Source organism: Zootoca vivipara, chromosome 10 (genome assembly GCF_965207765.1).
Source record: "Zootoca vivipara chromosome 10, rZooViv2.hap1.1, whole genome shotgun sequence".
In the NCBI taxonomy this organism is placed as follows: domain Eukaryota; kingdom Metazoa; phylum Chordata; class Lepidosauria; order Squamata; family Lacertidae; genus Zootoca; species Zootoca vivipara.
In genome coordinates, this window is record NC_142593.1 from 13,287,459 (window position 1) to 13,310,586 (window position 23,128).

At 41.5% G+C, this 23,128-nt stretch overlaps 1 protein-coding gene across 1 annotated transcript in view; it reads left to right on the forward strand.

Annotated features, from left to right (window-relative positions):
* Positions 1 to 23,128, forward strand: part of FBN2 (fibrillin 2) — a 139,525-nt gene that overhangs the window by 68,436 nt on the left and 47,961 nt on the right. The window contains exons 17-27 of the mRNA XM_035099625.3: positions 1,672 to 1,725; positions 2,681 to 2,806; positions 3,637 to 3,762; positions 8,659 to 8,778; positions 9,432 to 9,569; positions 11,244 to 11,294; positions 11,714 to 11,839; positions 16,328 to 16,555; positions 18,053 to 18,178; positions 21,707 to 21,835; positions 22,574 to 22,699. Of these exons, the coding sequence (XP_034955516.3) occupies positions 1,672 to 1,725; positions 2,681 to 2,806; positions 3,637 to 3,762; positions 8,659 to 8,778; positions 9,432 to 9,569; positions 11,244 to 11,294; positions 11,714 to 11,839; positions 16,328 to 16,555; positions 18,053 to 18,178; positions 21,707 to 21,835; positions 22,574 to 22,699 (1,350 nt within the window). The remainder of the gene's footprint in view (positions 1 to 1,671; positions 1,726 to 2,680; positions 2,807 to 3,636; positions 3,763 to 8,658; positions 8,779 to 9,431; positions 9,570 to 11,243; positions 11,295 to 11,713; positions 11,840 to 16,327; positions 16,556 to 18,052; positions 18,179 to 21,706; positions 21,836 to 22,573; positions 22,700 to 23,128) is intronic.

A 23,128-nucleotide genomic window follows, 5' to 3' on the forward strand; every position in this document is an offset into this window, starting at 1 on the left:
TTTTCACTGCTTGACAGCTTCAAGAAAAATGCAGAGAGCAATACCAACCCCTGTATATGGTGTTTATTGACCTGACTAAGGTTTTCAACACTGTAAATTGTAATGCACTGTGGGCTGTGCCTTCTGAAAATTGGCTGCTCAGATAAATTTGTAAATTCGGCTGCTCCATGATAATATGACAGCAACAATCACAGATAACAATGGCTCTCAAAGTGAAACATTCACAGTGGGATCAGATGTTAAACAGGGTTGTGTTATTGCCCCAACTCTATTCATTATTTTCATTGCCATGATCCTACACTTTGTTGAAGGGAACCTCCCCACCGGAGTAGAAATCATATATTGAACAGATGGAAAGCTCTTTGATCTTAGCAGGCTGAAAGGAAAGAGTAAGGTTACCGTAACTTCTGTCATAGAGCTTCAGTATGCTGATGACAACGTAGTGTGCACACACTCAGAGGATGACCTCCAAACCATCCTAAATACCTTTGCAGAAGCTTACGAAAAGCTTGGCCTATCACTCAGCATCCAAAAAAACCAAAGTGCCGCACCAACAAGTACAAAATAACCCCTCTGCAGCACCACAAATCCAACTCAATGGTGTAACATTGGAAAATGTTGATCACTTCTCCTACCTAGGCAGTTATCTTTCCACAAGGGCCAACATGGATGCCAAAATCCAGTATCGCCTGAGCTCTGCGAGTGCGGCTTTCTCCCGATTGAAGTGCAGAGTGTTTGAGGACCAGGACATTCGCATGGAAACCAAAATGCTTGTTTACAAAGCTATTGTGCTACCAATCTTATTGTATGCTTGTGAAACATGGACCATCTCAACCTCCTTGAAAGATTCCATCAATGGTGTCTCCAAAAAATATTACATATCACTAGGGACGACAGGCGAATATCAGGGTACTGGAAGAAGCAAATATCACCAGTGTTGAAGCAGTGATTCTTCAACATCAACTTCATTGGACTGATTATGTTTTGCGGATGCCTGATGATCGTCTTCCAAAGCAACTAATCTATTCCAAACTTAAAAATGGAAAGTGTAATGCTGGTGGTCAACAAAAGAGGTTTAAAGAGTGTCTCAAGGCAAATCTTTAAAAAAATGTAGTATAAACACTGAGAACTGGGAAACACTGGCCTGCAAGTGCTCCAGTTGGAGAACAGCCTTTACCAAAGGTGTCATGGGCTTTGAAGACACTAGATCTCAGGATGCAAGGGAGAAACGTGCTAAGAGGAAGGCACGATTTGCAAATCCATACCGTGATCAACTCCCGCCCAGAAACCAATGTCCCCACTGTGGAAGGATGTGTGGATCCAGAATTGGATCCTTCACAAGTGGTTTTTAAGGTCCAGCTAACATTTTTATCTCTTTACAATGGTCTCCTAAGTAAGTTATGAATCCCCCCCATTCTTTTTTTAAAAGTCTTTATCTTCTTGGTTCCTGAGTCTCATGGTCAGGTTTTGCCATTTCAGTATAGTCCAGCAAACTGGACTGGCTTGCCATTCTTCCCTAGTTGGGACTGTTGTTTCCTTCCACAGTACTTGCAAGTGTTAAATAACATCAGATTTGGATCTGCAGTAGTTGAGGTATCATGGTATTAAAGCATAGTCATACTTAACCTATTTTTTTATGTTTTTCTACCTTTTTTGTTTTCATATGAGAAGCTGAGTTCCGTGGTCTGTGTAGTAGTGGCGTAGGAATTACGGTGGATGGAAGAGGTAATACTCCATAACATTTTACAGGTGTGACCTATGAAAAAGAAAGGAAATGGAAATAAATAAATAAATCTTGTGCATGAAATCAGATAAACGGACAAAAATATTTTGTTCCTCAACCTCCCACATGCTGTTGTTTTAGGTATGAGGCACCATATTTTTTAAAAAGTGAACCAGACTCTGAGGAATGGCTAAGCTGTTTTCCCACTGGAACCAATGGCAAAATTTTCTCTTGCTGCAGCAGAAGCATGGAATGTATTTATACATGTTCTCTTGGCAGTAGCATATACATAGTATTTTAATAAAATGAAACAACTTTCATTCCTTAAACCTGTGCGTACAGTCCAAACACTTCCCAAGCAGCTTCAGGCTGCAGTCCTGTAACAAAGAATTTATTTATTATTTAAAATATTTTAGCCCAGCACTAATCTCAAAGCAGGTTGCCATATTTAAAGCAACCACACACACAAAAAAAAAACAGTTGAGACTAGGTACAAATCCTAATGGACACGAAAATACAGCAGCAGGTTAATATTCCATTATTGTCTGGGCAAACAGACCAATGTTCTATTTTGTCTGCTGATGTTTAATTTGAAGTGTTAACCTTTTATGCAGCTTCAGTATGGTTGGTTTAACTTTTTACTAAATGGCTTTGCTGTAAGAAGTTAGTACTGTATATTTTTTAAAAATAAAATTAAATTGTCCAGTAGTACCTTAGAGACCAACTAAGTTTGTATCTGAAGAAGTGTGCATGCACACGAAAGCTCATACCAAAATAAAAACTTAGTTGGTCTTTAAGGTGCTACTGAAGGAATTTTTTTATTAAGTTTGTTTTTGGTATAAGCTTTTGTGGGCATGCACACTTCTTCAGATACACACATATTATTATATGTATATTTTTTGTCATTTAAATTATGAACTACCCACATTAATTATGTTACTTGTTTTATTCTTGCAGATATTAATGAATGTGCTTTAGATCCTGATATTTGCTCCAATGGGGTTTGTGAAAACCTGCGTGGCAGCTATCGGTGTAATTGTAACAACGGATATGAATCGGATATTTCAGGAAGAAATTGTGTTGGTATGTTATCTGAACTGTATTCATATGATTTCTGCTGTGGCTGCCCATGAGTCTAACAGCAACAGGAAAATAGTGCTTGAAAGCTAAGTATTGTGGTCGCTGCCTTTCCTTCACAATAGAGAGAGTGTTAGGTGCCTCAAACGAGAAAGAACCTTCCCGGTGTTCTGTTCTGCTAATTGAAGAGCTATTTTATATCTTTCACTAGAGTTTTGTGTGAGAAAAGTGAAACAAGAGAAAGAATTGCCCTTTTTCTTGCACAGGCTTTTGTGCAAAAGGAGCATGCTAGCTCCTATATAGAACTGGATGAATTCTTCCACTGTTGCTCAGAAGCGGCTCACTGGGTGTGGTGGGACCATTTTCTTGCAGGTGGGTCACTGTCGCTTAATAGGAGAGGAAGGGGAGAGAAGCAGAGAAGTTGGTACATTGCAAACATATTGGCAGAGCTAAACTGGCAATTTCCACACCAACCTCTGCACTACTTCACCCCCCTCCCTTCCAGTAAGCAAAACCAGCCTGCCTGTGCCAGGAAGCTCCTCCATACCAAATGAACCACTTCTGCTTCTGCTTATAGAAGCCAGGGTTTTTTTTTATCAGCGGGAACTCACAGGAACTCAGTTCCGGCACCTCTCAGGTGTGCACCATTGCCATTCTAAGAGAACAAAGAGGGAGGTGTTCATGGTGAATTCCAGCACCTCTTTATTCTAGAAAAATATCACTGACATTTGTGGAAGAACGTTAATGGTAATTTTCCTTCTGCTGTTGTGAGTGGGAAGGGGCAACACCACTCCTGCCATGCATACTAATTGGTACGATCAACTTTTCTTTTCCAGACATCGATGAATGTCTAGTGAACAGATTGCTATGCGACAATGGCTTGTGTCGAAATACCCCTGGAAGCTACAGCTGCTCATGCCCAAAGGGGTATATATTCAGCAGTGAAACTGACACATGTGAAGGTAAGATTTCTGCAGTGAAAAATACGGATGTAGTCCTGAATTCATAACTATTTATCTCATAAAACTAGTCATTGGTTATAAGCCTAATACAAGGCACCAAAGCTTCATTTCTTACATTTTTTTAGTTCCTGTTTTAAATTATTTTTAAGCTTCGAAACTGGTCAAATAGGCTATAACTATTTTTTGTTACTTAAGAATTCATTTCCTGAATACTGTATGAATATCTTCCGCATCTCATTAAGCTACATTAAATTGCACCAGCACAGAGCAGCTAATTGTTCTTAGAGACACCTGCAGAGAATTCCTTCAGGCCAGAATCTATAGAATAGTTGCGATTTGCCGCATCTTCCCAAGTAGACTGAATGATTGGAGGTCTCATTGCTGCCGAATGAATACTAAACTTGGACTAGGCCCTTCGTTACAACTCCTGTGCAGAATATTTTGATGTTGAAAAGCTAGAATTGGCCACTAAGACAGCAATTTCCCAGGCAGCATTGTTGTTAGGGCTGACCTTTAGTTAACACCAACCTGGGTAAGCAAGCAGATGCCAGGGACTGTTCCGCTTTCATTGGTCACTGTAGCATCCTATGTAGTTTCTTATTTTATTTATTTTTAATTATAGTCAGGGGTTGCTCTGTTGAGCATATACATGAGTGTTTCCCAAACTTGGGTCTCCAGCTGATTTTGGACTACAATTCCCATCATCCCATACCACTTGCTAGCTAGGGATGGATGGGAGTTGTCGACCCAAGTTTGGGAAACACTGATATACATGGTTACAGGTGGGCATTTATCTTAGGTAAATGTATTAAGCATCAGGACAGGAAGATAAAACTCAAATTTTATTCCCGTCGTCTTGGTTCCATGATTTAAAACGCAAAGCTACACTTATTCAGAGTATTTTTATTTATTTTTCAATCAACGTTTTTTAGTTAGGTTTCTGCACCCTCCCAGTCTAACACAGGGCCGTCCAATACATGACCTGAGGACTGCATGCAGCCCTCAAAACATTTTTTGGCAGCCCTTGGCAACATTTCCCACCACTGCCCCTACTCCCTGCAGGAAGCTGGGTAAGAAGGTGCTTGGGCTTTGGATAGGAGGCGTGGACCATCTTGACAGAGTCCTAGAGTCCTCTTGTTTCCTTCGCAAAGCCTAGTTTGTGCTTTCCCAGCTTCGGAAAGGAGGTAGGAGGGCTCTGGGACCCTGCCAGAGCCTTTTGCCTTGCTTAGCTAGGGGTATTAAATTTTGGTTCCCCACTCCACTGCATGACAAGGCAGTGTGTGGCCCATGGGTTCCATGTTGAAGTACTCTTGCTGCCCCCTTGGTATGAAAAGTTGGACCACCCTGGTCTAACATATCATGCATGTAGAACTGGTTGCAAAGCATGCGGAGTGGGGAGGACTGGGGAGAAAACAGAAATGCTACTTATGTGCCATTTAAAGAGCCCCCATTGTTGGTAAGGTCATTCAGTTCAGCTTGGCTACACCACTGATCCAAAGGCCCATAGGATACAGTCGAGCTTCCTCTCCATAAACAGAGAGGGAGATCCATAAGGTAGAGAAGAAAGTCCACCCTTGTAGGCTGCCTATTGGAGACGCAGAAAGCTTGATCTCATATGATTCTTTGCTGTTGGTACTCGGTGGTAACAGTGAAAAGGGTTGTTCTAGGAACTTGAATTTGCTCAATCCAGACCCTTCTATTCTCCACTCCCATGACTCCCACCTCCTGGATGGGGATAAAAGTATGCAAGCCCTGCAGCTGGCTTACTTATTTTTCTCCTATTGGGATAAGTGGGAAGGAAAGACTGGAAGGTGACCAGGAAATATTACCGCCTCCCACCGCGAAACATTCCTACCATCTGTTGTGCCATAAAGTAACTCAGCAGGGCTTTGAATTTTGTGTGTCTTCCAACAGGAAGTCTCCCTTTCTTGCTCCCTTTGGATTGTTCTGTCTGTTAGTCTGAGTCAGCTTAGCCATAGATTAATACAGACTATATCCGGGTTGATTTGATAACATCTAAAAACTTATGTGTACTTATGAACATACAGTGTCTACTCATTTTTATTGCCACATAATTCTCTTGAATTGGCCTGGGCATTTGAGTAGCATTTCCATTTTTATAAAGAAACAGGTGCATTCAGATATCAAACAATCAGCCAAGACTTGCACTTGGATTGGCTATGGAATATTTTGTCTTGATTTTATAGCGAATTTAAATTGCCCCCTTTAGGAAACGACTTGCTTCTTGAACTAAACTCAGTTATCTCTGAGTTTAACTAAAGTAAACTCGCTCTATAGATGCTTAACTTCTGCCAGAGTCAATTCAGGTTTAATTCCATGAACATTTACTAAATCGTCTGATGGAAGCCTTTTAATATCATGGTGAAGTTGTTTGAATTGTATAAGAAGGATATAGAGTCATGTCTGTGAAAAACACTTGAAACACAGACATTTCCCCTCCCCCAAGCGCAGTTAAGATGATGCAGCAGGGACTAGACTTGCAGTTCTGTTCAAATGTTATTCTTCAACTCTGAGCTTTCATAATTTTTGAAAACAGACTACAATTCTAAAACCATTTACTTTGAAGAAGCCTGATCAAAGCGCAATAGGGTTACTTGGAACTCAGTGACAGCTTAAGTCTGTAATCCTTATACACACTTTACCTGGAAACAAGCCCTGTTGAAAATACTGAGACTTACTTCTGAGTAAATACGCATAGGATTACACTGCATGTTTTTATAGGCGCTCAAATGGTCGTGAGTGTGTTTTATGTCCTGGTATCATGGAGAGTTTTATTGTAGGGTGAAGGTTGAAATAATACAAGAGGGAGATGCTAACTGTATCTGTTCATCTTGATATTTATCTTCAAAGCACAGCTCTGGCTATAAACGTGTTCACACAGTTGAACATGAATCCAGAACACAAACAACAAAGTATAAATCACTGTAATGTAATCACAAGGGACAATTCCAACTTTGGCTTTGACTCTGAAGAAATGACTAAGCAAACTAAATATGTTACTTTTACAAAAGGTCAACTCGGAATATAGCTAGGCTACGTTTTTCACTATTAAGAGTATAAAGAATAGATGAACTCAAAAACTTATTAATGTTGAAGGATGTTATTTTAAATTTTCTTTCAGATAATGTTACTACAGAAAAATGCCCATTTTTTTTAATTTTAATTTTTAAACACAGATGAGGATCTTGGGAAGTTAGCTTTGTCTCTTAGTTGCACTGTGAAACTGTGGACTTGGAATGCTTCCAATCAGTGTTTCCTCTGATTAAGTAATGCAGTCTGGAGCTATCCTGAATTTTGGGGTCTCCCCTGTGAACAAGTACCTCAAATGTCTAGATATACAAGTATCCCAGATGTCCCCCTCTCTTCCTCTCTCATTATAAATGTATATTTATATATATATTGGTCAATAATCAGTAGAGTATCCCAGATGTGCTAACCCAGCCTCTTCTCAGGCAATGAACTGTTTTTACTGGTCTGGAGAATCTAAAAGGGGTCCAAAGGAGTATTTCTGGAGAAATACAGATTTGGGATGGGAATGAGAGAACAGAGTAGCATATCGTATTCAAAGGAAGTATAAGTGGAAAATTTATTTATCTAATCTGTGTATTTATTATTACCTACTAGGGTATATTTATCCAGTATTTAACTAGCTCTTGTGTTTAATTTTTCACTTATTTTTTTAATTTTGGGTTTAATGGGTTGGATTTAGTTCTTAGTCCCTCCTTGAGAAAGTAATTATGTACTAAAATGTATTCCATTCCTGAGCCATAACATGAACTCTCATTTTGGAATAGTATGTCTTACATGATATAACAAAAAATAAAATAAAATTTCTTTCCAGTAGCACCTTTTGTTGTTGTTTAGTCGTTTAGTCGTGTCCGACTCTTCGTGACCCCATGGTGTGTCATAGGTATGAGCTTTCGTGTGCATGCACACTTCTTCAGATACAATGAAACAGAAGTCACCAGACCCTTATGTATAGTCAGACATAAGGGTCTGGTGACTTCTGTTTCAGTGTATCTGAAGAAGTGTGCATGTACACGAAAGCTCATACCTATGACAAACTTAGTTGGTCTCTAAGGTGCTACTGGAAGGAATTTTTATTTTTTTATTTTTTGTTTCGACTATGTCAGACCAACACAGCTACTTACCTGTCGCATGAGATAAGACTCATATCAAACAAGATTCAGGTGAACTGAATGCAAATACATTTATACACACAAAACTACTCTTTAGAGAATTACCGTCCTGAAAAAAAAAATACTTTTTTGTTATCAAAAAAGTAGAGTTCAAACTAATTTTCCCTTTTTAAAAAATTGATATTTTTGGGTTGGGCTGCACATGGAAAGCCTGAGGATGAGCCATGGGAAGGGGCAGGTGAAGTTTAGAAAATGGGCTAGTAGGGGGATACTGTTTTGCATATTATAGTTGCAGCATTACTTTTTAGGAAGTTTCCAGGTCTGTGGAGTCACAGAGAAGCATTGTTTTCTTAATTTCCCCAAAGCCTCATGGAGCCATAAAATGACAGAAACAATACAGCCTTTGTTTGGCCGCATTACATTGTGGCAGGGAGTGGATTACTTTCCATTAAAGACAATTATAATTTATTCTGGAAAACAGTTCCAGTCCAAGTTCTTGGAAGTTTGTAGCTTTATGAGAAGCAGCCAGTTAATTAGCACTTCCCAAAGTATGCAAGCTGTCTTCTGCCCTACATTCTCTGCGTTATAGAAATTTAGTTTAACGCTTAAACAAAAAAACATGAACAAATTTTCCAGACATTCTGGCATAACATGGTTCATGGCAGGGTTTATACATCATAATATTTTCCAAAAACACATGGCGAATCTAACAGTGTCTTTTCCTTCTGGATTATAGATATAAATGAATGTGAAAGCAGCCCTTGTGTCAATGGTGCCTGCAAGAACAATCTTGGTTCTTTCATCTGTGAGTGTTCATCTGGCAGCAGACTAGACTCTACGGGTTTCATCTGTATTGGTGAGTCTATTGGTTTGTTTTGCTGTTTAAACAAAAGCACGAATTCCATTGACTATTGTGCTGAGTTAAATTCAGTTGACTACATTCCTTAGAGAAAGAATGGCATCTGGAAATATCCAACTTGTAATACAGCAAGGTATTGCTCCCTAGAAAGAATTGATCGAAATAGATCAAGATTCCCATTTTCTTCATGAGAGTTGTATCAAACAAAGTTTCAAGAATAATATTTCATGTGTTGTCTTATCTTGGACTTATGAAATACTGAATATGGTGAGAAAAGATTTTTCTGGCTCTAACTTTCAAGAGAGATCCGCTTCATTGTTGATACATTTTATAGGCCAGAGGTGGGAAGGGTTAGCCTTCCAGATGTTGCTGGACTCATTTCTGATGGCAGGCCATGCTGGTTGAGGTCCATGGGAGTTAGAGTCCAACTGCACCTGAAGGTCCACAGGTTCCCACTCTGTTCCAGACATTTTGGGAACTTGCACCTTTGTGTCTACATTAACATTTCTAATAAGACTCAAAGAATGATTTTTTTTGGTAGTGGTATGTGCAGTCCAACCTGTCTGCTGACCATGTAGCCATTTTCACTTCCAACACGGATTTTACACAGGTGGATTATGAATATCCTGTTTTATTTTAATTCACTGCAGACAGTCTGAAAGGAACGTGTTGGCTGAACATTCAAGACAATCGTTGTGAAGTGAACATCAATGGAGCCACTCTAAAATCAGAATGCTGTGCTACTTTGGGAGCTGCTTGGGGTAGCCCTTGTGAGCGCTGTGAATTAGGTAGGATTTTTTACTTTGCAATGTTCTCCAGCTACTTGGCAGAAATATGTGAGTTGTTTCTGTGGTGGAACATTGCTTTAAACCTGGCTGACTGTGTGCATCCTTTAAGTAAAGAAAAGTCTGCTTATTAAATTCATTTACTGTGTTACCAAATATATTTAATTGGTCTGGATTCAGACTTCCCAGGAATGGAACTCTCCTAGTGGAATGCTTCTGCTGGAGGGAGAGGAGGTGGTTTTTCAATATTTCCCACACACCCCCTGTAGCCACCTATGCCCCCTGAAAATCTACTCTAGATGTTTGCAGGGGGGGCTCCAGAAAAGCATGGGAGGTGGCAGTGTAGGTTAATAATAATAATAATAATAATAATAATAATAATAATAATAATAATAATAATAATAAATAAGTCACCCATCTGGCTGTGCAGCCCCAGCCACTCCAGTTAGCTCCCAACAAAATATTAAAAACACAATAAAACATCACCCATTCAAAACGTCCCTGAATGGGGCTGCCTTCAGATGTCTTCTAAAAGTCAAATAGTTCTTTATCTGTTTGACATCTGATGGTAGGGTGTTCCACAGGGCAGACACCACTACCAAGAAGGCCCTCTGCCTAGTTCCCTGTAGCTTCAAGTCTCACGTCTCACAGTGAGGGAGCTGCCAGAGCTGAACCTCAGTGTGCAGGTGAGGGTTGGAGATGCCCCTTCAGGTATACTGGGCCAAGGCTGTTTAGGACTTTAAAGGTAAACACCAACACTTTGAATTTTGCTCGGAAACGTACAAGGTTGAAAGCAGAAGGAGAAATTGGTGAAAACCTTCTCCTTCTACCAGCAGGATTAGAATCCTTTCCATGTGTGGAAGGGGAAATCTGGGTACAGCCCATAATATATCCTCTGTGTAATGTAATGTATGTACATTTGTAAGTATTGTTAAATAAAAGAAAGTGTTCACTGGTTAAGAATTCTGAACTGTCAGTCACAAACAGATGTTAATATCTCATTTCACATTGTATGCAAACCAGGAATTTTTTCAGTGATTCATTTCCTAATTATGTTATTTAAAAACTATTATATTACATCATCTTCCAACATTTAAAGGAAGTAGTAGCATATTGAAGCAGGGCAAACAGAGTGCATTCACTCATTTAAATCCTATTCTACCGTCAGTTCAAGTAAAGCTCATTTCTGCTTAGACATCCTGGATAATAGGAAGAATGTTATGTCTTTGGTCAGGAAGAATGGTTAATACACTGAAATCCAAACAGCCAAAAACGTTAAGGCTCATCTTTTTGCACAGGTGTGCATGAGGATTTCCATGTCGAACCAATGCTATTTTCTTTTGGCTTTGAGCAGCTGTAAGAGGGCGGAAGAATGTACCTAGATTCAGAAACCCCCCTCCCACCCATCTGAGTAGGGTTTGAACTTCAATTGCCATTTACCTTGACCATTGGCTGTGCTGGCTGGAGCATGATGGGTGTTGGGATTCAGTCACATCTGGAGGGCCACAGGTTTCCCATCCCTAATATAGCTTGCTTATATTTCACTTAAACTTACTCATGAGCTAAAATGATTGAATTTTATCAAATCTGTTAACAAATATAGCTGTTGGTCCCCTTCACGGCAACTTGGCCTCATTGACCTAGCATGTTCTGAAATAAATCTTTGCTCCACTGCAGACACAGCATGTCCCAGAGGATTTGCAAGAGTCAAAGGTGTTTCCTGTGAAGGTACAGTTATTCTTTGTTATTCTTTTTCACAAATGTAATTATTGAACCTATTTATTCTAACAACAACAACAGTGCCTGTTGAAGTCAATGTACCATGACTCTAAGCTGCTCCATATCTCTTATCCTTTCTCATTTTTGTGCATTATTTAGAAAAAAATACAATTTCTAAACAACCACTGAGTCAGTGGAAAGGCTGTTAGGGTTGAAGAATGTGATAAATGGGGAGTGGGACAGTTCCTTGATCTCATTCAGCATGCCAATTCTTATATTCTCATATTCTTATATTTCCTTAGTTGGAGCAATGTGATAGGAGTAAATGAATATGCCATTTCTTACACAATATGTTAGTACTGTATAAACTGTTTCACTCTCAATAAAATCAGGATAAATTGTAGTTTCCTATTCATACTTTATGCTAGATGTAAATGAGTGTGAAGTTTTCCCTGGAGTGTGCCCCAATGGACGGTGTGTCAACAGCAGAGGATCTTTTCATTGCGAGTGTCCTGATGGCCTGACATTGGATGGAACAGGCAGAATGTGTTTAGGTGAGCAACCATAAAACCTTCACTGTGTGGTTGATTTAGGGTCGGTTCAGACATTAGCTTTGTACCAAGAGTCCACATGCCCTGAATCCTTTTGTACTCCTAGTGACCTCCAGTTGCAATAGCCATTTCATTTCATTTCACTTTTAATTTGTATACCACTTCTCTATATTGCTATATACAAGGCAGTTTACAAGCTGAAGAAACAACAAAATAGCAAGAAACACATACCTTATGACACGGGTGTCAAACACAAGGCCCGGGGGCCTAATCCGGCCCGCCAGACCTCGTCATGTGGCCCGCATAGCCGCCGCCGACAATAACCGCTGACAGTAGCTCTGGAGCCTGTGATTGGCCGAGGGTCAAAACCGGGGGCGGGGCTGCAGGCGGAGGCCGGGGCGCTGGAGCCGCGCTGACGGCCTTGGCCAGGGAATTTCAATTTCGAATGAGGCTGAGGGAGGCAGTGGCACAGCGGCTAGACGGGGAAGTGAGATGCAGGAGGAGGAGGAGGAAGCCCGCCGAGGAGGTAGGAAAGCCCTACAGGCACCGCCGGCAAAGTTGGTGCCGGGACGGAGCAGCGCTGGATTTTTTTTGGCGGGCTTTGCTGTTGTCTCCGAGAGCGAGTGAGGCGGCACTGGGGAGCCGCCGCCCGCCGCTTCCCTTCCTCTCCTCGGCTGCATCCAGGAGGTGGGCGAGCGAGCGGGCGAAAGGGACGCGGAGTGAGCCTGAGGGGGAAGTAGGCGAAGCGCAACAGTCGCTCTCTTGATGGAGCCGGGTTTCTCTTCCCTCTTCCCCCGTTTTCTCCTCATAGACACTCGGGAGGGTGCCTGGCTTTTGCTCTGCCCCCCACCCCCGAGCCGCCCTTTGGCTTCTCAGTTCCGGATGGAGCTGCTCCCCGGGGGGGGGGGGGCGGCCGGGAGGGAGGCGGCGGCGACGGCACGGGTTCCTGCTCTTCCCGCTCTGCCGCCGCCTCCTCTCAGCCCCTCGTGATGTAGGGCTCCAGATGGAGTCGCCTCGCGGTTTGAGTAGGTGGGAGGGGAATTTTTTTTGGGGGGGGGGTTTCAAGCCTCCTCTGCCTGCAGTCCCGGTAGGGAGAGGCGGCGGCGAAGACGACAACAGCGCGGGTGGGGGGAAGAGCAGCTCTGAGGCGAAGATGCACGTCCGCTGGGGCTGCCGCCGCCTTCCTCCTCGGGAAATCCGCTGCCCTCCCTCAGCGCGAGGGGAAGGGACTCTGGCGCTGAGGAGGGAGGATGCAAAAGCAAAGCAGGGAGTTGGCACTGCACCGCATGTTCCTGCCCCTCTCCAAAGCATGGGGTGGGTTGCAGCGTGTGGCATCCTGCCTAGCGGGGTTTGGGTGTGCGCAGGGCGGGAGAGGGAAGCCCTCTTTCCATCTGCAGGTTTTTAATCCCAGCAGTGGCTTTCTCCTTCCTGCCGAAGGTTTAGTTGAGTCCCCCCCCCCCGGAAGCCGCCGATCCCCACCTTTTGTTCAAATTTTCCTCGTTTACATCCCCTCCCACACACGCGCCACGACGCCGGAATGTGATCCGCGTGGGGACGGGAATGAGCTTACATTATTACAAAAAACAGTAATAATTGAATGCAGTGACAATAATTTATGATAATAAAGAGTGGACACATAGTCCTACAGACACAACCGGCCCTTTGAGGGTGACCAAACTGCTGATGCGGCCCCCGATGAATTTGAGTTTGACACCCCTGCCTTATGACAATATGATCCAATACAAAAAAAGTCATAATAAAATAGAACTTTAAGATAGATAACTTATATCAAAGAAAACAATGTTCAACAATGCATTAGAACATAATTAGAACAGTAAAATTAAATATCAGCAAATAATAATTAAACAGTTTACACAAAACAATTACAATAAAGAATTACTAAGCTATAATCAGTAAAAAGAATGGCAAGCCACAATGCATAAAATACCACAATGTCAAGTGACATCCAGATTACTTATTTATTGAGCATTCATCCTGATTTGTTTGACATGTAAAAGCAAATATTACCCCACATTTTCCAGTGCATTTCCCCCATCACACTCCTTATTTTAAAAAGTCCAATCTTTTGCAAGACTTGCCAATCCACCATGATTGCAAGACCTGAATTTGCCATTGCGTGATTGAATCCTACCTGAAAATTGTGGAAGTCTGAAAGTGCTCCTAGGCTCTGAAACTGTGAATCTAATAGAATTCAGCAATGCTTACTTCTGCATGGACATTTATAGGATTCTACTGTCAATCTTTTTAGTTAGAAATACCCAGAGAAAAAGATCATGCAATGACATGTGTCCATTAGATTAAAATACTCTTAACTTTTCATATTAGAAGTGTGTAAGATCTGAAGGCTGTCCTTGGAAGGCCTTTTTATGTGCTTGGTGCGGTGTATTTTTTTTGTTATTTAGTTTTGTTTTGTTTTTAGTTTTTACTGGTTTATTTGCAATTGTACTTTCCATCTACTTCTAGGAATTTCACATTCGTTATGTCCTTGTTAGATGCCAGTACTTTATGAAATAGCTGTAGACATATTGAATCCATTTTAAAACACTATAGCCAAAAGAGAATGAAAATTAGGAACGAAGCTCTGCCATCACCCAAACCAACCCAGCATACAATTCAGGAATTCCTCACTCTTAAGAAAACAGCAGGGTAAAAACGCACTCAAGAAAGATAATAGCAATTTCAAAAAAAAAAAAATGAGCTCAATTTCTGGGCAAGTTATTGGGGAAAAATACCTAAAGGCCTTGGCTTGCCCAGTAGGGCAGAGGGCTGGCAGTGTACTTGCTACCATAAGCCCAGTTTTTTCTTCATTAGCAGGACATTGTTCATCTTTCTGGGTGAAAACTTACTGCACAATCCAAACCGCAGCGATCACTGCATCTGCAATCCTGTGATTCACATTGGCTGGTGGGGAAGGGGGAAAGAGCAGGCAACTTGCTGTGCCAGCCTGGAGCTGGAACAGTTTCTGAACCCAAATCTGCCCTGATGCCATCTTGTGACAGCAGAGGTGCTGGCTTAAGGCCCAGTGGATCACAGGCAAGCTCAGCGAACACCCCACTTAGTGGCTTACTGCTGGCTGCAACCTGCAGGGAACTCACTGGCAGTAGTTCTGCCCTTCCACACATTTGATGGGCAGAAAGGGAAGTTCTGCACCAGGGAGCAGCTCCACATCTCCTCTCCATTGTGGTAAGAATTCCCCTCCACACTACCTTGTTCGTTACCCAGGTGAGGAACAACCGCCTTTTGAACAAACCACAGAACCAAAGAAACTCTCTTCAAGTCCAGCATCCAGATTTTGGGACCCGGCATTTATTATAGCTATTGCAGTAGGACAGAACTCACTCAACATGCCAGTTGAGAAGGTCTGCCCCGAGGCACTTCAGAACGAAAAGTTTATGTAGTAGTTCAAACACAGCAAACAATGGTCAAATGGCCAAGCGGCATATCGAGGCATCACTCCAAGGTGATGTGGGTGAAGATACCAGCATGGAGCCAGGTGTGCTTTACTTCTCATGACATGCAACCTTTCCTGACGTATGTGAAAATAACTCTTTGTTTGCTCTGTTAGATGCCAGTACTATTTATGTATCTTTTCTCAGCAGCTTCGTTATTTATGTTATTAAACACACACACACGCACACACACACACGCACACAGAGCAGAAATAACTACATGCTATATAAGGAAAAAGGCAGTGCTATTATAATACAGATTGAGATCAAGAAAGAGCCACACTCTCACTGCATCTTAGCTGGAAAAGTGTTGGGTGGGGCAGGGCAGGGCAGTGGCAAGTTTGGGGTTGTGGAGCCAATCTGATGTTCCTATTCCAGCCGTGTCCACATAGCCCCCAACTTTGCCACCACCCATCCCTGCCCCAGCCACATCCAACTAAGCTGCAGTGATGCCAGTATGGGGCGGGTAACTTCATTATTCTCCACCATTGTGCCAGCCACTACTCCTAGATTACTTCTTGTATTTTCCTCATATTAAAGACATAAATTGAAAGAGCCCAAATCAAGAAGGATTTCCAGCGCTTAAACCTCATTGTTTAAACACCTCTGAGTATCCTGTTCCTGATATATTAAATTGTTGATCCTCATATAACAGTCCCATTTCAAAAAACATTGCTCTTATTTAGTTTCAGATAATCGCAATCTGATTTCCATGTTTTAATAATAATAATAATAATAATAATAATAATAATAATAATATATTCATACCCTGCCCAACTGGCTGGGTTTCCCCAGCAACTCTGGGCAGCTCCCAGCAGACATTAAAAACACAATAAAAGATCAAACATTAAAACTTCCTTAAGCAGGGCTCCATAGACCAGAGATCAATGTTGCTGGTCCCATATTTGCCCAAGCCAGAATTTGGAACGCTCATGATAAGCCACGTACTTGGTGGTGTGAAAGTTTTAGGTTTGGGCTCTAGAACATCAACATCTGGCATTGTTTTCAATCTCTTTTGTAGATATCCGAATGGAGCAGTGCTATCTTAAGTGGGATGAAGATGAATGTGTTCAACTTGTCCCTGGAAAGTTCCGGATGGATACCTGCTGCTGTGCTGTAGGTGCCGCTTGGGGATTGGACTGCGAGGAATGTCCCAAGCCTGGGACAAAAGAGTATGAAATATTGTGCCCCAGAGGACCAGGCTTCTCCAACCGAGGAGATATTTTAACAGGCAGGCCTTTTTATAAAGGTAAATAGAATTTGTAGTGGAATTCCGTCAAGGGCAGTATCATTTGTACATTTTACTTTTCTCCAATGTGTAATATGCTTTATGTATAATTTTATGCATGTAGGTATATATAAGTTACGATTTCTTCGCTTGGATTTATAGCCCACCTAATACAGTCATACCTTGGTTCTCGAATAGCTTAGTTGACGAACAAATCTGCTCCCGAATGCAGAAAACCTGTAAGTAAATGTTCCAGTTTTCGAACGTTTTTCGGAAGCTAAACATCCGACGTGGCTTCCACTTGAGTGCAGGAAGCTCCTGCAGCCAATCAGAAGCCGCGCCTTGTTCTCTGAATGGTTTCAGGAGTCAAAAGGACTTCCGGAACGGATTAAGTTTGAGAACCAAGGTTCCACTGTATAGGTCTGCAGTCCAGTAGATGACATGCCATAAACATGAGGGACTGCCTTTGAGCCAAGAGAGCCCTGTTTCTTCCCCTTCCTTGTGGCATATGTATGCAGGCTCTACCTAGGGTATTACAGGGAATCAGAGTGGCATGTTTGCTTCCCATGTCCCTACCCAGCCCTCCCACTCCGAAGCAAGCTGTTCAAGCAACCAGATGTTACATAGCACAGATGATGTGTATAGCAGCCTCTCAACTCTCTACTAAGAAAAGCAGCTGTAGAGGACTATTGAGTTTGGGTGAAGCAATGAGGAGGTGTACTGCTTACTTCGCTTTCCCCTCTGGCTATTTTTCTATTTGAAAACACATGTCTTTTACCAGCGATGGAAAGCTAGCTTGGAGAAGAGAGTTAGAGTAGGAAAGTGGCCGGAGGAGAAAAAGCTTAATCAGCCCCTCTCCACCTCATTCCTCCACTTGATGTCACAGGCTTGTGACAGGTGACAGGTGTCAGGAGAAGACTGACTAGAGATCTGCCAGGCAATACCTAGTTTTGCAATTATACAAGTCAAAGCAGGATATAGAAAGGCTATTCTAACTGCCCTAACTCCACTGTGGCTGTAATTATGAAGCCTTTACTCTACAGTGGATCTGGGTCTTTTTCACTATCTGAACAATAGAGGGGGCCCTAAAAATAATTTGGCAAGACAAAATATTCCTTTGTCCATTATTATTTGATCTGCACAAACCCTCTTTTATGAATGAATGAATACTCCTCTTCTAATGACCTCCACACAGTTGCTTGGTAATTTGACCCACTAATTACCTGTTTTGAGACTAAATCTTTCTTTATTCACTTTATCTCTCCTATTAACTGTAACAGCCACAGAGAACCACAGCATCTGATTTGGAATGTTAATTGTTGCTTGTATAATTTTAACATATATTTGAGAGGATCAGTTGCCGAAATGAAACACCTGGTGCATTTACTAAAATAGATTCCGCTGTTCTAGTTCGCTTTGATAAAACAGTACATTTTTAGTCATCACAATTTGCTCGATAAATGAGCTCTTGAATTGCATAAAATATGTGAACTCATTTTATCTATTTTCCTCTTGCAGATATAAATGAGTGCAAAGTGTTCCCTGGCATGTGCACATATGGCAAATGCAGAAACACAATTGGAAGCTTCAAATGTAGATGTAACAGTGGATTTGCTTTAGACATGGAAGAAAGAAATTGTACAGGTGAGTTTGACATAGGACTCCTTAGAGAAACATTGGTGCATACAAAGGGAGGTTTGAGCTGCCCACTCATCCCTTCCTGGAATGTGGCTTGCATGGCATTCAAGTTTGCATCCTGTAGCAACTTTCCGTTAATCTGGGTGCTTGAGGGCTCCTCACCACAACCAAAGCCTGCAAAGACCTTGGTTTAAGAACAGTTTAGTTTATGAACAACTTGGATTAAGAACGCTGCAAACCCGGAAGTAGGTGCTTTGGTTTGTGAACTTTGCCTTGGAAGCAGAACATGTTTCGCTTCCTGTTGAGTGTGTTCCATTCCTAAATTGAGTCCCCCGCTGCTATGGGAAAGCACGCCTTGGTTTAAGAACACTTTGGTTTAAGAACAGACTTCTGGAATGGATTAAGTTCATAAAGCAAGGTACCACTGTAGTTTTAAAAAGTATGAAGTAATGAAATTAACTCCTCAGATTTATCAGAAGTTACAGAGCAGAGCAGAGCATAATCTTGCACCCCACAATGTGGAACTGCCCTTTCCTCCTCTTCTTTTTTTAAGTTAAAAGAAGCCACAAGGGGCTGTAAGTTTGAGTGGAGTAATGACAGGAAGTGCACTTGCTCAACTCTTTATAGATACATTCCCCCCCGCCCCTACTCCCTACTGCGCTTCTACTCCCTACTGCTTTTCTACACGTAAGGGGAATGGGAAGGGGGTTCAGTGTTTGTGATTTTCAGCAGAAAAGTGTTGAAAAGGAAGAAGTTTTAAGTAGTGTCTCTCCCCTGTTCCACCATTAGCCTTGGCTTCTTTTCATTTAAAATGTCTGGAAACCATTTCTGCCATGGTCTTCCCAGAGAACAGCACAGTCAGCACTATAGGTATCAGGCACCTGCCAAGGTTAACACCCCTGTAAGGAGCACAGGGCCAATCCCTGAAGTATTCTGGCTCCTCCTCTATGTTGCTCATTGTTCATCTGCCCTCTCCAAGAGATCCAGCAAGGAGAAGGAATGGTATGCTCCTTCTTCTATCCTCTCCTCTCCATTTAGGGAAGTTTTTAATGTTTGATGTTTTATCACATCATTATTATTATTATTATTATTATTATTATTATTATTCTGTTGGGAGCCACACAGAGTGCATAGCTGCCAAGTCTCCCGTTTCCCCCAGGAAATCCCCGTTTTTCCAGCTGTTCCTAGCTGAAAAAACGGATTTTTCCCCTGGATTATTCTGGCGCGGCGGCCATTTTGGAACTGGGCAAAGCAGCATCAAAAGTCACTTCTGAGCATGCTCCATCCAGTTCCAAAATGGTGGCAGTGCTACTTCCGGTCTGCTATTTCCGGCCCGGTCCCTTATTTCTCTGACAGCAACTTGGCAGGTATGACAGAGTGGCTGGGGAAACCCATCCAGATGGGCAGGGTATAAATAATATATTATTATTATTATTATTATTATTATTATTATTATTATCATCATCATCATCATTAAATGCTACTGATAGAGCCCAGAGGGGAAGGCATATGGAGAGCAGCAACCGCAGTAAGAAAGAGGAGGTGGCTACACTGAGTGTTGGAAGGCCTTATCTGCCATTCCTTTCCTCAGTGAGTTTCACGAGACCACTGTTTGCCCTTGCATTTATTTACACAGACTTTGAAATACTTCCAACTAATGTTCAAAACCATCAAGCACCAAGTTCCAGTGCAAGATTGCTTTTGTTGCAGCCCCTAGAACACCTCAACCCAAGAATCCTGGGCCCAACCTGTCCAAACAGCCATTGACTGTGCTATGTGTCAGGGTCTCAGGACTTGAACTTCTGAAGATTGAACAAGGATATTCCAGGCATTCCCGTTTTTATCCAGGATTTACTAAATTTGCAATGCATCTTTCATCTTTTTATAATGATATGCAGAGATAACAGTTTGGGCAAGAAATCTGGTGACAGTTGGGTGCTTGGAATGATTGCTTAAAATAACAGTATCTACTGTTACCACTGATGGTGTTCCAGGGGTTGTACATCCAGTATCTTCTAAACCTGGCCTCAACACACCAGGGAACGTTCTCACAGGTGCAGTTTATCGAAATTGCTGTATTAGCAGGACGAATCCCAAATGGATCCCAAGCTGTCCAAATAAATCAGTATCTAGCATTGTCCTATAAACAAAAGCCATTCTTTTCACACCAGAGCAAATCTGAAGTTGAGGTTTTGCCTGAGACTTTCTACAACTGCGATGAATGGATGTGTGCACAGTGGGTGGTTGCACATTAGCAGTGGAAAGAAGTTTGTTCTGGAACTGCGGAAGTAAAATGTGCTGGGGCAATATAAAATGTGGGTGGTAAGGCATGTGAATCAATATGCCTTTCTAGATGTTAATGTTGCTATAGCTGGTGATTTCCTTGTTTTTATAATGATTGCATTGGTGGGAAATGCACTTGCTCGGCTTAGCTCTTAAGTCTAAAGCAATTCTGAGAGTTGGGAAGGAAAATATCACCTGGAGATTGTATCCCTCACAAATGTCAAGAGAGCTTTCTTTACCTCTATAGCAGCACCACCTGCAAGTTGGAAGGCAGGGTCAGCCTTCTGAGGGGAAATCTCCCAGCCATCCCAAACTACGTAGTTCTGCTTTATGGGAAGGAAACACAGTTTTTTTTAAAAGCCCCTCAAAGTTCTTCAGCAAACTTTCAAACTATTTTTAAGTTTTCCTGCCATTCTTTCTAGCATATCCCTTCCACATCACTTCCTCTATAATCTCTAGTAAAGGGGCTAGAGTTGAACTTATACAGGAAGGGAAGAAGCATTGAATACTAATCTCTGTGAGATTGTCTGCCAATGCAAGACCTAAGAAATCTGCTTGCCACCTGCTTGCCCTTTTTACCAGACTGGGACACTAAGCCTGAGAATTTTGTCTCACCTCTTCAGCCAGTCAACAGATTGCATGGGCTTCCCTGGCTTGGGAGCTGGTGAGCTTGGGTCAATTTCCAAGTCAATTCTTCTGCAGTTCTACTTCTGCCCCCCCCCCCCTGCATCTGGAAGCAGTCCGTTGCTCTGGAAGCATATGGCAACATGGAACAATACCCAGTATGTAGCTAAGGTGAACTCTCCCTTTTTACACTTTCTGTTCCTCAAATCAGCAGTTCCAGGATGTGATTTAAGCATGGAGCTGAATGGAACAGTACTCTAGTTAGGGACTAGCTATTGCTTTCTGCTCAGGAGGCAGTGCCCTGAGATCACAGCATGCCAAACTTTATGAAGATGTGTTCAAAGAATCGTACTAGAGGAGGGAGAGTTTCCATGGGAAGCTGTACAAATAGTTGTACAAATTGCTTGTCACAACCACTTCAATTATTTCCCAACCGCTTCAATTATCAAATTCCATTTTCAGATATCATGATCTTTCTTCCTACTGTATTTAGGATTCCTGACACTTCGATATTTCAAATGTTTAAATATCTCCAGTATTCTTTGCAAATTATTAAATGAAAAAAAAGGATTTAAAAATGGATTCTCAGTCTCGTTTTTGTTTTGTTTTAATTTATTCTGAAACTAGACATTGATGAGTGCCATATCTCACCTGACCTCTGTGGAAGTGGTACCTGTGTCAACACTCCAGGAAGCTTTGAATGCGAATGCTTTGAAGGCTATGAAAGTGGATTTATGATGATGAAGAACTGCATGGGTAAGTAAATGATGAAGGTTTTAGTATACATACTACATATACATTTCGAAGCTTGTGTAAGACATGTTCATAGCTACCGGTATATGCCCATTTTTCATACCATTTGATTGTGCTTACTGCCAACAATTATGTATATGAAGTATTATAAAAATCCTGCCCCTTTATGGGCACAAGGTAACCTTTCGTGCCTGTAACACGTAAACTAGACATAACATTGTGTACTTGTTTTTGGATTAGCAGTGGTTAAATGATCTGAAAGTTGTGCAAACTACAATATATAAAACAACATATTTTCCCCATCATCACAGTAGTTGCAACAACAAAAGGTAACATAGTTCCCGTGAGAAACATGGGTTCCTTTGTTTTGCTGCCTGCAGCCATTTGCTAAAATGAGTCTTTCATAATAAAAGAGGAAAGAAAACTTGAATATTTGATAGCAGTATATGTAAGAAATTTCAAATAAAACAATTCTGCATGATCCAGGTTTTCAAATTTCATGAATTTCTTTAACCTAATTATGAATTTGGGAGTCCCTCAGGTGAATAAATCATCCAATTTCCTGTATTCTATACAATTTTGTGTTTTATTTATTATGAAATCTGAAGGATATCATTGTTGTTATGAAACAGCCTCCTTCTCAGGGAGTCAGACGTCCCTAATTACTTCCAGATGTTTACAATCTCTTACTTCATCTCAAATGGTCCCTATAACAACATTTCCCTTATATTTTCTTTTCAGATATAGATGAATGTGAGCGTAACCCTCTTCTCTGTAGAGGTGGCACGTGTGTGAATACTGAAGGAAGCTTTCAGTGTGACTGTCCTCTTGGGCATGAATTGTCTCCATCACGTGAAGATTGTGTGGGTGAGTTTCGGATGTCTCTGAATGAAATGTTCCTTGTTCTATAGCTAGTAGTTTTCCCTAGCTATAAAGATAACTTGGTTCGTAATATGAATTTGTCTAGCTCCCAATGCTTTGACGAATGGCAAATCAAGTGTACAGTAATTTTCCTCTGAAGTTATTGGACTTGAAATGTAAAATGAGATTTTGCACACATGCAGCCAGAGATCAGCCTAACCATAAAGGTCTATTCACAGAAATTATTTAATATTGAACTGTTAATGAAACTCTTACTGGTTGCTATAAAATGTTAGACCAGACTGCTTATCCAAGCAGTTTATTTATTCTGTTTTTGGTCCATGTTATGGACACAGCCAAGCTGAGTTTTTCCAAGTCTGATTTTTTTTTAATGCCATTGGGAACTGTGAAGGCCCTTCATATTTTGCAAAGCAA